At 37.9% G+C, this 15,303-nt stretch overlaps 1 protein-coding gene across 1 annotated transcript in view; it reads left to right on the forward strand.

Annotated features, from left to right (window-relative positions):
- The window catches only part of PLEKHA5 (pleckstrin homology domain containing, family A member 5), a 66,844-nt gene that overhangs the window by 21,879 nt on the left and 29,662 nt on the right, over positions 1-15,303 (forward strand). Inside the window, exons 7-9 of the mRNA XM_010152668.1 lie at positions 1,058-1,525; positions 5,170-5,638; positions 7,193-7,276. Coding sequence (XP_010150970.1) covers positions 1,058-1,525; positions 5,170-5,638; positions 7,193-7,276 — 1,021 coding nt within the window. The remainder of the gene's footprint in view (positions 1-1,057; positions 1,526-5,169; positions 5,639-7,192; positions 7,277-15,303) is intronic.

The following is a 15,303-nucleotide window of genomic DNA, read 5'->3' on the forward strand; positions in this document are numbered from 1 at the left end:
AGTAAAAAAAAAAAAAAAAAGTAATCTTCTTCCCTCCTGTACCAAAAAATGTTGATCGAAATATTTTAGGGGTTTTGTGTGTTTTTTCTTGTAAACTGGAGGGAAAAAAAAGTCACTGTCTGAGCTGTATGTCCAGTTCATGTCTCAGTATGGAACAAATACAGCTTCTTGACATTTTGAAATTTTAAAAAGATAGCTAATAGGACTGGGTACATTGAGTATTTCTGCAAGTACTCTAAAGCAGTAACTGTTCTAAAAATACCGTTATTTTTTTGGTACAGTTCCCTAAGTCAGCAGCAATTTTCTCCCTTAAAATTAGGGAAGCCACAGTTATTTTCCACAGAATGTATGCCAGCCGAAGTGATAACATACCAAAGAAACCTAATTGATGCCAGTGACCATAAGACGTTGTTTGCTTTCTTTAAAGGAGATCATTATATGATAAACTCAGCAGTAATGTGAATCACACGCTGGTCAGCAGTGTAATCTCCTACCAATTTTAAAGATGGCTTTAAAAATCATCTGAATTTCAGGTTGTTGACATCTGGAAGCTTTACTTCCAGAACCACTGAATATTTATAGTGTTTGGATGTCCAGCCCTCCAGGAACTGAACATCCACTTTTATAGGCTGTGGCTTTATTTCCTCTTGTGCACATTTTTTCTAGGGTCTTAAGCTGAAGTCGGCTTAAAAAACGTACCCTTGTTATAATAGCTTTTAAAATACTAAAGAAATAGAGTAGTGTGCCAGAAGACACACAGTCTCCAACCAAAAAGACCCTAAACCAACCAAACAAAAAATAAACAGGAAAACCAACAACAACAAAACAAAACCAAAACCCACAAAACAACAGCAACAACAACAACAACAAAAAAAAAAACCCAGCCTGTCTTTGATTATGGTGAAAATATGTCCTGGATTTTTCTCTCAAAGACAAGATATTGGTGTAAAATACCTGGACGGGGAATTCTCTGAATGAACCCTGATGAACACTTTTCATTGCTATTTTTTAATGAATGTTTTGTGGATATTACAGCTTGTCATATATTCCTTTCCAGAATAGAGAAGCTAACAACTGAAAATACACCACCTCGAGAGGCAAATAATATTTCAAACCATCGGGTGCTAATTAAGCCAGAGGCACAAAATAACCAGAAAAACAAAGAAGTGAACAGAAGTGAGGAGAAGAAAGCTTTGGAAGCCGAAAAATACGGATTCCAGAAAGTTGGGCATGATAAACCGTTAACAAAAATTAACAGTGTAAAGCTAAATCCTTTGGGATCGGAGTACAGGACTTTACCCATAACCACGATTCAGGCTGGACACTACAGACCGGTTCATTTGAACGGGTCTGAGAATAAAGCAGTTGGTGTTGTCCTGGCAGACACTGGGGATGGAGCTCAGCACAATGCCATTCAGTCACATATGGAGTCTGAGCGAGTTATGCAGAGAACTAATTCGATGCTGCAGTTGGAACAGTGGATTAAAATACAAAGAGGAAAAGGACAAGAAGAGGAAGCAAGAGGGTAAGTACCTTCCCTTTCTTTTTTTTTCTCTTCCCCCCCACTTTTTCTAGGCTTTCTAACAGGTAATACCTAGACATGTGTCCTGGTTAGGTTCCTTGTCTCTATGACATAAATGTATAATTCATTTTTCTCTGTAAGAAGTGCCTGGATGACTGCTCAGAACAGATCTATTAAAATTTCTCTGGTATTGATAGTTGAGTGATTATTAATAAATTAAACTATATTAATAACTCGATAAATAAAAATGGTCAGAAACGCTTTTGGGAGTTAGAAATTTCTCTATCATAGCAGAGGGAGGGTGTCATCAATCACAACATTTCTTTTTCTTAAAATCTGTTCTTGAAATTGCTCAGTCTTCTGCTTTTTTGTTCCCAAATTCTTGTAATAATATTTTATTTAAAATTCTTCAAAAATATTCCAGGGAGCTTTTCAACTTTAAATAAACATTAATTTCCAAGAGAGAGAAGCTTTCCCTAAGAGTAGGTCATAGGAATGTAACTAACTCGAAGCTTAAAGCTTCTGTTCTCATGAAATTAAACATCTCTCAGCTCTAATATTGACTTCCAGTGCTTATTCATGAAGCTTTAAAATTACGTGTGAATGATATTGAATCTTGTGCCGGTAGCAATTTTTCTGTCTGACAAAAGTGTAGGGACATCACTTTCAGGCTGGCTTACAGACAAGCACCTCTAGCAGTAAAATATAAAGGTTTTTAATATTACATTAGATAGGAAGCAATGGAGATGCTATGACAGGAAATATTTTGAAGAGTTGGAAATTAGGCAGGATGTGTGAGATGGATGGCAGAGCAGCAGAGCTTAAGGTAGAACCAAGTTCAGAATATGTGTGTTCTGCGCATTTCAAAATATGGGGTTAGAGGCTTTTCAGTTTTGGAAAAACTTGAGAAATTTACATTAGTTTCACACACTTGCCAAAACTGGTTGAACATTTCCTTGTTGTCTTTAGCCCTTCATTAAATATAATTAGGAATTGTTACTGAGTTGTTCCATGAAGCAGTCAACATAAATAGTTTGATCAAGTTTGAACTGGCAGCACAGAAAGCGACCGACACTTGTTTTATTATGCATGCTTGCATAATGAGAACTGAGGAGGCTCTTTGATGCAATTAGTTTTTTTAAAACTGGACTGAAAAACTCACAACCAAACAAGAAATTTGAATAGCTGTGCCATTTTCCGTTGTGAACACGCACATAAACCCTGAAACTGAACTCATTGTGGGAGTTAGAGGGAAGTACTGTTAACAACATGTTCCTAATTTACTGTAATTTGTTATTGTCTACAGAGGCCACTTGCTGATAAGGGCGGCACTGATAGCACAAGGGGTGTGCTTTCAAATGCAGGTCTACATAAAAGTAGCAAACTGAAAATTGGCCTTAAGCTATCTTTCTTGCTTTGTGTGGAAGTGGCCTTTAGTAATGATCCGAATTCCGAATGTATAGTGATATCTTTAGAATGTGGTTTCATTTAAATTTTATTTTTTGATGGCCAGTTGGGGGCTGGAGACAGACGTTTAAGTAGAATTGAAGTTGATGAATTAGAGTAGAAAGAAACTCCAGTTCGTTTAAGCTTAAGGTTGAGGTGAGGAGCTAGGAAGTGTTCAGTAGCAACATTGCTTTCCCGTATAGTGAACACCAGAACCAGCATTGCTGCCCAACACCAGTCCTAGAGATAACTTCTGAAGGTGTCTTTAAGTCTGTACACTCGTGTGGAAGCCCTTTTGCCTTTTGGAAGCATCTGTATGCATGACACTTTTGCAGGTATCACTAGGCCATTTGTAAATCTGTTCTGGTTGTATCAAATGTAAAACAACACTTAATATTGAGGCAGTTGGGCTTTTTCAAAGCTTTCATGGTTGACCAAAAGAAGATGGTCATGTTAACCTTCCTAAATGTTCTAGAACATAAGTAATTGCATGCAGGCTTCAAATAGCTATTTCTACGTATGAAGAACTTCAGGCAGTTTTTCTTCAAGTTGTCCGGGATATTTAAAGGACCCAACAGGATTACTGTGCCCATTTAATTAATAAAACGGGAGAGGAGCTTCCGTGAGAGAGATTCATCTAGCTGCTGGATATCTTTATGAAAATACCAGGCCTTGCAGTACCCATTTGTGGAAAGCTGAAATAGTGTTTTGAAAGCTAGAAACTGAACCCAGAAGTCTCTTAGTTGTTTAGGAGATAGAGAGAAGCCTTTATCATGAATTATATGTTATATGTAGAAATTTGGAGGTATTTAAGCAGATTTTGTGGCATCAGGAGGGTATTTAGAATCCATTTCCCATTTTTTTTGGAGGGGGAGGGTGGGTGGGGTGAGGATGGAAAACAGTTCGGTCTAAAAAGTAGGGATAATTCTTTATTAATTCTTGGGAAGTTTCAGAAACTGCAACAGATTTTGCATGTGATGCTCTTTATAGTAATTTTCCTTTCCAAAATACTAAAGGTGGTCATGAATACTCATCCCAACTATTTTAAGTGGAAAGTGCTATTTACCATTTTCAATTTCCTTGATAGTTATTTCGTAAGGATCTAACATATACAATGCTGGTTTACCTTACCATTTGCCCTATGTAATTTTTTAAGTGTTTTTGTGGCACTGAAGTAATTCAAAACCATGTTCAGATTCTGGTGCCTCGTGGTGGCAGGGGTTTTAGTTTGAGTTAGTCTGGGGTGTGGGGAGAAGCTGCTGCCCTCTGATGGCTGAATCATGTCCAATTCGAGATCAATTTTCTTGTCTCGGGCAAGCATCTATCATTGATGTGATCAATAGAAAAAGGCTTTAAGAGGTGCTCATCTGAATTTTAGATGAGGGTTGAATGAATCAGTGTTTATGACCTAGATTTTGTCCTCTGAAAAAACAAGAAATGCTTTGTCATACTTAGATATGCATTGATACTCAGTATGGAAAGTTCTGCATTTCAACTAAGGCTAAAAGTTGCTAAATGCTTGGAGCTCTCCAGAATTTTGATGTGTCAACAAATTAAAGAATAAGGCTTTGAATTCATGTCTGATTTGAAAAGCAATAAAATGTTGTCATCACATGAAGAAATATTATTGCTGTTTGTTTCACATGAATACCTGATATGGAATGGTTTATTCTTCACAACTGCAAAATATAATTTCATAAGAAAATTATTTCTACTTTTCCATGGTCTGCATTAAAAATTCATAATTATTTGATGTCCATAGTAATTGCTCAAGCTTTTCTTAGGGGAAGCAGTTGTGGATTTTTTTCACATTTGAAAAAGAGAACATTTAAGATGGGTTTGTATGGAAACAGCATAGAACTTCTAAGCTTTCAAAGCTTTGTCCTATCCAGCATGTAGACGCGTTAGAAGATTTGATCTGAAATTGACACTACTAAACTGTTAAACAGGTAAAAAGATGGAATATGAGTTGTATAATCACACAGTTAATCAGAAAGAGGATCCAGTGTCAGCTGCTACAGTACATTCAGTCAGTATAGTTGATTCTTTGACTTGATTTTCTTGCGTATTCTTAAAGTGACACAGTATTTAAAAAGAAAAAAGAAGTAGGAGTTAGCTAGATAAATGTAACCAATATTGAAAAGCTTTCTGTTGCCATAAATTAATGCTATCCACTCATAAAAAGAAAACTTGTGTTTCAGCATAATCTCATACCAGACGTTACCAAGAAACATGCCAAGCCATCGACCTCAAGTTTTACCCCGGTACCCAGAAGGCTACAGAACACTGCCAAGAAACAGCAAAGCCCGGCCGGAGAGCCTCTGCAGCGTCACGCCGTCGGCGTACGACAGAGCCATAGGACCGGTCACAGCCGAAGAGAAGCGGAGGTCGATGCGCGATGACACGATGTGGCAGCTCTATGAATGGCAGCAGCGTCAGTTTTACAATAAGCAGTCAACTCTTACTAGACACGGTACTTTAAGTAGCCCAAAAACTATGATTAATATTTCTGATCAGACCATGCATTCGATTCCCACCTCACCTTCTCATGGTTCAATTGCTGGTTTCCAAGGATATTCCCCGCAACGGACCTACAGATCAGAAGTATCTTCACCAGTGCAAAGGGGAGACGTAACTATTGATCGCAGACACAGGACGCATCATACTAAGGTAAAATACTTATGTTAATAGTTTAAAAAAAATCTTATAAATGAGGATTTTTAGCAGAAAGTGTGCTGTTACTGTAAAACTCACGTTGCACCGTAGTGTGTTTTATTATAATGAAGATTAAAACTATATTGGAGTTTTCATGGAGAAAGGTTAGATTTTAAAAAGCACTTAAAAACCTAAAGGTTGTAAAAAGATATTCTTCTAATACACTAGGTGAAAACCTGTTGTCCTCATATTACTGTCCATGGTACTGGGATTCTAGAGGAAAGAAAATGAGTCAATAAGCATTTTTTTCAGAATAATTTGTTGTACATACCAATGTCTTTCTTCCTTCTGTTTTTTTTTATCTAAAACTCTTAAGAGGACTGAAAAATCCCAGAGTTTTCATATGCTGTATTCTGTTCTTCAGCCACATGTTTGGCTGCCTTGGGTTCCAGCAGAGTATGGTGGTTTCTGTTGATCCCTTTGAGTTGTTATTAGGGAGATCGCTAAATCCATCAGAGTCTGCTTGCACACAACCTCCGCACCCAACTGGCATAACTGTACTGGTCTTTACCAGTGAAGAAGGAGGAATGGTAAATCTGGGTGCCATATGTGGCTCTGGTACATCCATCATGCTTGTGCTATGCGTATTTTCTTAATAGATTGGACATTGCGTAAAAGTGATGCTTTGAGTTGAATGTAAAACCAGAGTTTTTATATAATGCTCCTAAATGTTTTTGCTAAATCTTTCTCTTGGTTGTCTCTTGATGCAGGAAAAAAAATATTTAACTGCATCTTAAAGCACCTTAAACATCTCACAGTTGTTTACTAAGTCTTCCTTTTAGAAAGTTCTTAGCTCCTTATCAACAAAGGAGTCGTTTTGTTTTGACATTCTTTGTCTCAAATGCACTGGAAATTTAGTAATCAGTGCTTCTCACAAATCAGAGAAGTACCACCTGGGTCAGTGCTGCACAAGATGTGCCTACTTCTCCTCTCAGCTGTCTCTTGCTTTCTCTTTTTTCCCTCGTGGAACACTTCATGCTAGTATTTCGTTTCGTATTTAGCATCTTTCATATGAGATTATTATTTACCTTCAGGTTTTCATGCTATTTGCTTTGTGGTTTTTCTCCTAATTACACAACTAGCTTTTTCCATTAGCTCAGAAACACAAACCTGTTTTTACGAGGTAGGTGGTTAGAAGACTGTCATCAGTAGGATAAATTTAAGATTTAAACTCCATGTATATAGAAATCTTAGGGTTTTTTAAACAGCTTTCAGAGATGGGTGAAAAACTCAAATTGTTGTTTACATGGGCTTTGATTAGGGTGACAGCTGGGAGGGAGGAACGTTCGTTAAATGAATGATGAAAACTGGTTATTTCTAGAAGTTAGAAGTAGCCTACTCGAGTGCCCTCGATGGTAGATCAGCAGGGAGCATAACTGGCCAAAGCTGGCACAAATCATAGCAAATTTGTCATGAGCATGAAATTGCCTTGATTATTTCTTACCATTCAATAGTTGTTGAGTCTTCAGATAACTGTGGATCATACTGTCCTATTTTATTCCTGTACAGCATGTGTTTGTGCCTGACAGAAGGTCAATGCCAGCAGGTCTGAGTTTACAGCCTGTTACTCCTCAGAGCCTCCAAGGCAAAACAGTGAGTTGGATTTTTATTTGGTACATGAGTTTTTTTCTTAATAATTCTTTAAGTATGAGGAGGCAACACTGAAGTCTTATTCAAAGCTTGTATTAAATGTACCCTTTATTTAAATAATCAGGGATTTTTAAAGCAAATAAAGTAGTACTCTGGTTACGTTGAATTCTAAGAATATTGTGTAGCTGCTGACTCCAGATTTTGATAAATACAGATAGTATTTTTTAATATTCTTGGATATATTACAGAAATTACTGGGAGAGGGTAGAATACATCACGGAACACATATTTCTCCATTAAGGGTTTAGAAAATCCTAGAAATAAAGTTTACCTTTTTTAAATCTTAAGGATGCTAAAACTGTATTTGATAAATGTCCTTTATGAGATCTCCCATTTTCCTGTGATAGAGTTGGAACTCTCATTGAAGTTATTTGATTGGAGTAGTATTAGTGAAATACTGTCCACTTTCCTAATTGAAACGTGCCTCAGCCAAAACCTAAGGAATTGTCATAAATTTACTATGTTTATTTACTGGATTTTGTCTCCTCTCTGTAATCTTTCTCTGTCCGTCTGCAATTTGTTTGAGACAGTTAAGAGTTGAGAATACAGAATTTGAATCCTACTGTGGACAACAACTCCCCAGTAAATCCTTCCACTTCCTCGCCCCCTGTTTCTTGCACTTCCCAGCACGCATCCTTGGCACCTTCCGCAGCGTACGGGTTGGCCTTTGGCAGCTGGTGCCTTACCGCTGCGCCTTGGCTTCCGCAGAGGTTTCCTTGGGTTCGTGGCCCCATCGGCTCTCCTGGGGTCATCTGCTGGGGCTGGGCCCGTGAGACGGGGTAGGGGGCAAGGAGGTCCAAGCTTCTGCCTGTAGAAACCTCAAGTCCTGCCCACAGCACAAGTGTTGCAGGGGCCAGAGGAGGAAACCTGGAGGTAGCTCTTTAAACTAAATTTTGTGTTGTGGTTGCTGCAAGAGTCCCGAGGGCTGTCTCAAAAGCACAGCACTTTGCAGCAATGTCACAAATGTTTACAACATTGAGTGTCTAGACAGAGGCAGGAATTACTGTTCAGTGGGCTCCTCTATGGAAAAAAGTTTGCTTGCAAACATTGAAGTACCATGAAATATTTTACTCCTGATGCACTAAAATTGGGCTTTTGTAGAACATACCAAGAATAGTTTTGATCTTGAAAAAAATCATTCACTAATCCTTCTGTTTGAAGATGCTACTCCCAATTCTATTATTTCTAAAAATAAGTTTTCTTGTGCTTTGAAATGATGTTGATTTCCAGACTGAATCATTGTCACTGATTTTGTGAGAGAACTTGAACGTGCCTTGTATAGCAGTCTAGATTTTTACACTAACTTTCTGAAATTAAGTATTTTAAATCCAGGTATTGATAGAGTACTATATAAGGAAGATTGGCCATTAGACACTTTGACTTTGGTGTTGGTTTTCCCCCAAAGCAAATGGTTTTGACAGCTGAAGCTATGTGGAAATCCCTTGCTCCCTCTTGTGGGCTGCTTTGGTATGAGCTCAAAGCCCTGCCTGCTTAGTCTCAGAGACTTTTCTTCTTTACTCTAAGAAACTGGAATTCGTTTTCCAATAATTTAATATTAGGTTCTCTGGAGGTTTTTTTCTTCTTTTCTTTGGGAAAATTCTGTGCCTGTGGGAGAGAGCAAGCAGGGTTTTAGGGTTGGGGTATTTTGTGTTTGGGTTTTTTGGGGGCTTTTTTCAACTCTGAAGTTGTGGGAAAATTAAAATGCTGGATGAATATTTAACTTCTTATAAGACTGACTTCTGGAGAAGTGTAAGAAACAGAAGCAAACAGGAACATAACAAAAATACTTGTGGTGTTAAGCATTTTGTTTTCTTTGAAGAATTGCTAATGGAAGTGGTTCCCAGGAATGGTTCAGGTAGAGTTTCCTAAACTGATCTGTGTGGAATTACCTGACAAATACCCATTTGAGTGTGACGTTCTTTCCATTATATAAATAATCTTGGAGTTTAAATACTGCTTTTCATCCCTTCCTAAGGCTGGATTGTACATCTTAGTCATAAAAGTAAAGCAATAAATTAACTGGTAGCCTCAGACCTGTGGAAGGTGGAATGTAAAATTATTTTTGTCACGGTTATGCAGTTTCATTTTGTGAAAGGTGATTGTTTCTGATGTAGTTCAATTATCGGGAGGGGGGAGATAAATTATTTTTTACTCTTAATTTTGACATGTACATTTGAAGAACCATTTTAGAAACTAAATTTTCTTGAGGGGACTTTTTGATTCTTTCACCAAGCTCAAATGGCTGTCCGTGTACAGGTAATGATATCCTGAGGGCTGGAATTCTCTCTCCTTTCACTTAAGTCAATATCATCAATTTGATGTGCACGTCAGAAAAAGTTTGAGGGCTGCACAGACTTTCTCCTGCAAAACCCTCGCTTATTTTTGTCCTTTATAGAGAATGTTCTACTTTTAAGGCATTTGCAGTGTCAATTGTTTTGAGTAGTTAAAAGTTAACCCTTCATTATATATTTGAAAATGGTCCATTTTAGGGAAAAATGTGTCTCTTTCCTCGTAGAAGTGTAGAAAGTTTTTGTAAGAAAAATACTAAGAACCCTTATTTGAATTAAGTGTTGTTTAGGATACCGATTAACCTTTTTTCTACTCTTTGGCTTCTCACACTGCACTCCTTCAGCCAGAGGAGCTCACGCTGCTGCTAATAAAGCTGAGACGGCAGCAAGCTGAACTGAGTAGTATCCGGGAACACACACTAGCACAGCTCATGCAACTAAAACTTGAGGCCAGCAGCCCAAAGGTCAGCTATAAAGCAATGTGTGTCATGTACCATTCTTACTAACCTGTAGTCATTCATTAATCAAAGCTTGCATTGTACCATGAGTGCAGCATTTTCTGACTGCTGTGGGAGTAGAATAACTTTGGTTCTTTGTGTTTGTGATGTTCTGCTATTAACCCTTTGAGGCTTTATTCATAGCTTTTTGATACTGGCTGAGTCAAAACTACATGGGAATATTTTAAAATGTATCGTAGTTAAGTTTAAAGGTTTTTAAGGTATTGTTCCTATAATCAAAATTAGTCGTGATGATCCTGAGGTTAATTGATTGTTTGTACTGCCTCATGTCAGATACAATCTTATTTTTAATCTCTGTACAAAAATCAGGACATGTTTAAAACACAGATTTATCAAAGGGTTTATAGCTGTCGGTGTAGTAGACGTTTACATGAGCTTTTTGTATTTTGTATGTAAAACCAAAATGTAACGTAGTAGTTGAGTCTGGTTTATAGCAAACTTTCATCACTTCTGTTTCGGGGTCAAAACTTGTTAACAGTTCACCAAAAATAGGCAGATAAAAGCAGCATTATGTTTCTATTTAAAACATAAAGATCACTGTCTAGCTTACATCTTTTAAAGCTCTTTTCATGCATTCTGCACCTTCTGTCCCTTTCCTTTTTCCCCCTGACTGCTGCCTGCTAGAATGAGATTCTTTCACATCACCTTCAAAGGAATGCCATATATTTGGATCATCAGGTGGGATTTGCAATTTTCTTGTGTGTTTACATTTCTTAATGCTTTTTGCCTGCTTCTGTCAAGCTGGAAATATTTGGGGAGAAAGATTTTCAGTGCTTTTTATGAAGTTGAATACTTAATATGTGCTCTTTTTAAGTAGCACAGAATATCTTAATCGATTACAAATTTCATACGTAATGGAAAAGGACCCTCTGTAAAATTTGGCAGAATACCATAGCTACCCACCAATTAATTCTTATTCTTCATTTCCTTCTTATAATAGCACTAACTGTAGCATTTTTTCATCTTTAACCAAAGTCATAATGTATTTCCCAGTTCATGAGACACACATGCAATTTATAGAAAATTAGTGCTTCTGATGATTTTGGTGTTCTGAATTAAGAATTAGATGTTTTTACGGGACTTATATGAAAGGGAGGTCAAACCTGAAAAACTGTTGTAAACAAGTCATAGCATAGCTCATGACTTCTTGTCCTTTAACTCAGTTATTCCTTAAAGATTTAGATAAGGATCAGATTTTGCTTCTTTACAACCTCCGATAACTTAGAGTGACGGCACAGCTCTGTCTTCACTCACATAATTGATGACCAAGTGAGGAACTGTGATACCACACACATCTTTCTGGCTTTGTTGCATGATCAAATGACTCTTCTGTAAAAGAAGTCACAAGTTGTGTGTGAGGGCTTTTTTAATGGGAAATTTTTGCTAGCACTTAGAGAGTCGTAAGTGCTTAGAAGAAATATAACCAACTAGGTGTCCATTAATTAAAAATATAAAAATTGCTAGAGTTTTCCCTTTTTCTAATTGTCTGTCTTCTAATGATATTTTTTAGCCTTACACTTAAACCCAACCATTCTTAGATCATGTTCCTGTGATAGCATTTCAGTGAGTTACTAAAAGCCACACGTACACACGCACTCTTGGTTCACCCAGTGATTTTATTTTCGTATTCTCTCTTGAAAACAAGGTGAATTGTGACCAATTCAGTTAGGTGGTAATGCATTTCTAAATATCTGTGTGCTGTCCTAAGGAGCTGCAGGAGGTCCCGAACAATAAGGAAAAATTGCTTGCTAAATTAGGTCAAAATATTTCATCCACCTCAAATATTTCCAGTTTATAATGTTTTGGAATAAGGGAATAATTGTCCTCAACAATGTGATTCACTGTCAAGAAAGGACAACTGTCCATGCGAAGTGCTGAGCTATGTACCGGGGTGTTGCTTGATCAGCCAAGCTTGTCAGTATAATAGTCAGGATTAAAGGGAGAGACTTGCCTATGTATAACACACAAAGTGGTAAAAAGGATTTTCTTTTTACTTGCATCAGGTAAAATTTAGAAATGGGATGTGGTAAACATTAACTTAAGGAAATGTCTAAATCTTACAAATGTGCCATAATTACCCCTACCAGAGATGACAGAAATCACTGCACTACTTACAGCAAGAAATCATTATCAAGTCTAAATTATTTTATCTTAATGACAAAATCATGGAAGAGCAGTTTGGAATACTTGTCCCAGTTTCTGATGAGTTTTTGTTTGTGGGGTTTTTTCCCCTTGTTGTAATATAATACTGCCACCTACCTGTATGACATAAATCCCCCTGAGAGTCTTTTTGCTTTCAGGACAACTGCTTCTAGGGGTGGTATCTCGTTTATATCTTTTTGTTACTTTGTCCACTATCAGTTTGCCTTCATGTTGGGAAGTAAAAAAAAAAATATCAAAGTTCCTTTTAGACTAATTGAGGCTGTTCCTCCTCATTATCCGCATCTGTAACCACCTTGCATAATCACTTGCACTCTTTGAATTTTAAATGCCCAGTGGACTTAAATTGGGTATTTCCACTCAGGTTTAGTCTCTGAAAGTAGTGTCAGAACCTGCTTTGCCTGGGGCATGTGGTGGGATGCCAGTCCTGTTATTTTCAACTCTCACCTTTTTGGTCACAAAGAATTCAGTCCCATACATAACGATAATTAATAAGCTTGTACTGAGGTTGCACAGGTGAAATTTCAGGCAGACTAAAGTTCACGTGGAGGGAGTTGCACTAAGGTGTTGTCGACTGCCTAGGTGGCTTTCTTACCAAGACTCAAGAATATCCCATGCCTGTTTTTTAAGTCATGCTTTTTTTCATACTCCTCTTTCCTTTTGAGACGCTTAGAAATTTTTGTTACGCATTTTGATAGTTTTGTATCATTCTTTCAAAATTTTTGTTGTTGTTGTTGGAATTCAGAGATAGAGAAAAAAGGTTGAAGAGGCTGACATACATATATCCAGCCGTATGATTTCTTTGATACCTTATGGCCAAAAGAATTATTGTCAGGCATCCTAGTTGTTTTGTGTGAGGTTGTGACTCAACCTGCTGGCTCCAGGTTCATAGAGAGGTGGGAGAGAGGCTCATTTTCCTTTTAAGAAAGGAAATTTCCTTTGCCAATGTGGGACATCCTACGGGGGGACGTATAATCTCAGTCTTCTGCATTATCAAATTTTAACTGCTTGTGTGTTACAAAATCCAAGCCAGCAGTCTCCTTAATGTATTGGTACCCAGTAACTACAATAACAGTAATGAAAAGTTGGAACATAGTTCTTTTCAAGCAAAAGCTAGACATGCTCTTTTCTCCTTTGTAAATAAATTCATGGCAGGAGATCCCACTTCAGTCTTTCTGTCACTATGGGGAATTCCACCAAACCAGTCTTCTAGTATGCTTCTTGATTTTTGTGTTGATAGTAAAACTTTTCTTTGGCTGAAAAATCCTTTCCTACTGAGCTCAAGCTATCTATGTAAAATTCTCCATCCCTGTAGCCATATTGATCTCAGCATTTCCCAGGTCAGTTTGTCACAGTAGAAGCTCTACTCAATTTCATTTAGTCTTTTGGGTTTTTCCTGGTTTTCAAAATGTCTTTTTATATGAATAGTTTAGGGATCAGGTTGTTCATACACTTCTGCTGGTACTTTCATTTTTTGGTTTCTCTCAGTTTTCAAAGGGTGCATAAAAATAAACAGAACTTGAACAAGAAGTTGTTAAATAAAGGAGTGAAGGTCCTACAGCCAACATCCGTACTGTCTTGGTGTTTTGCTTCTGGTTTCAACTCTTCACCACCCTCTTTCTGAGATGCTGAAGGTGGTTGGGGGGAAAGATAGTAACTTAAGGGAGGTTGGAATAGTACAAGGGGGTGTGGGTAGAGCGGACAGATACCTGGTATCATATCTGGTGTCTTGTGTTTCAGCCTAAAATTCTATGTCCTGCATTAGCAACATACAGGATACTGCTCTTGGATTTTTCAGGTTATCTGAAAAAGGTAGAGTGAACTGACCAAGCCACTACTGTTGTTCTTGCTGCTGCAGCTGTTTTCTTCCTTTTCCCTCCCCAGACAAAGGCAACAGGGACTTTGTAAGGTGCAAACTAAGACAGTGCTGGATGCAGCATTGCTGTAAAAAGAAGGCAGGAAGGAGAAGTGCTGTTTTCCTTTTTTTTTTTGGTGGACAGAAAATTAAAGAGCAGAGGGACTGTGGGAGTAAAGCTTGGTCAGGTCCTATTGCCACTGCTTTTACCTTCAGCAAGCTTGAGAGGAAATGGATAAAGCTGTCAATGTGAGCTCAGTCTTCTGTCACCCAAAACATATGGTCTTACCCGTGAGGTCACCTGTCCTGGTAGGGAGCCACTGCTCCAGCTGATAGCTGCCACCGGAGAACACATACTCAGATGTGTCTGTGTAAGGTGTTACCAAACACGGGAGAGAATTTAGGAAAACGAAGGAAGAGGCAAAATTGATAGTAGCTTGGCTTCACAATTTAAAACAGAAAATACCCATTCAGCTGCTTATTCATAAATATTCATAAATAGCTGTTCATGTAGATCATATGTCAAGGAGGTGGTGGTTTCTTGGTTTCTAACTGGGAAATGCTTTTATGTATTGCATAAGTGAAGGTAAGAGCAAAGATGAAACATCATTTCTGGGGGAAAAAGTTATTTGCTGGAAGTAGAAAGTGATAAAGCCAAGACTGCTGGATTTCATTTGGTTTTTCTGCTGCGTTGCTGCATGGCATCAGGCAGTTCACACTTCGGTTTGCTCATGAAAATCTTAATTCCAACTTCTGTGATTTCTTTAATTGGGGAGACTGTATAATACTATTAGCATTATACATAGGATCTAAAAGGTGTCCTTTTCTGTACACATATTTTCCCTGAAGTGAGAGTAAATCAAGGCTTATTTCTGTTACGAGCAAGCACATATTTTTTCCGTGAGCTGTTTATTCAATTTGAATAGTGTCCACCTTCACTTTGGGAGTAGCCCCATGATAATGCTTTAAGAACACAAAATCCCCTTCACCTTTTAGAGCATGGGACCTGCCACTGTATCCCCTGTAACACTGGTTTACTTTGCCAGTTCTTCCGTATGCGTTGCCTGCTGCATGTGCTAGCTTTAGTGGACAGAAGGTTTGTGACGGATGCATACTCCTCAAGAACTGAACTTCTCTATAGTTAAATGT

The sequence above is a fragment of the Eurypyga helias genome, unplaced genomic scaffold (genome assembly GCF_000690775.1).
Source record: "Eurypyga helias isolate BGI_N326 unplaced genomic scaffold, ASM69077v1 scaffold11110, whole genome shotgun sequence".
Taxonomy (NCBI): domain Eukaryota; kingdom Metazoa; phylum Chordata; class Aves; order Eurypygiformes; family Eurypygidae; genus Eurypyga; species Eurypyga helias.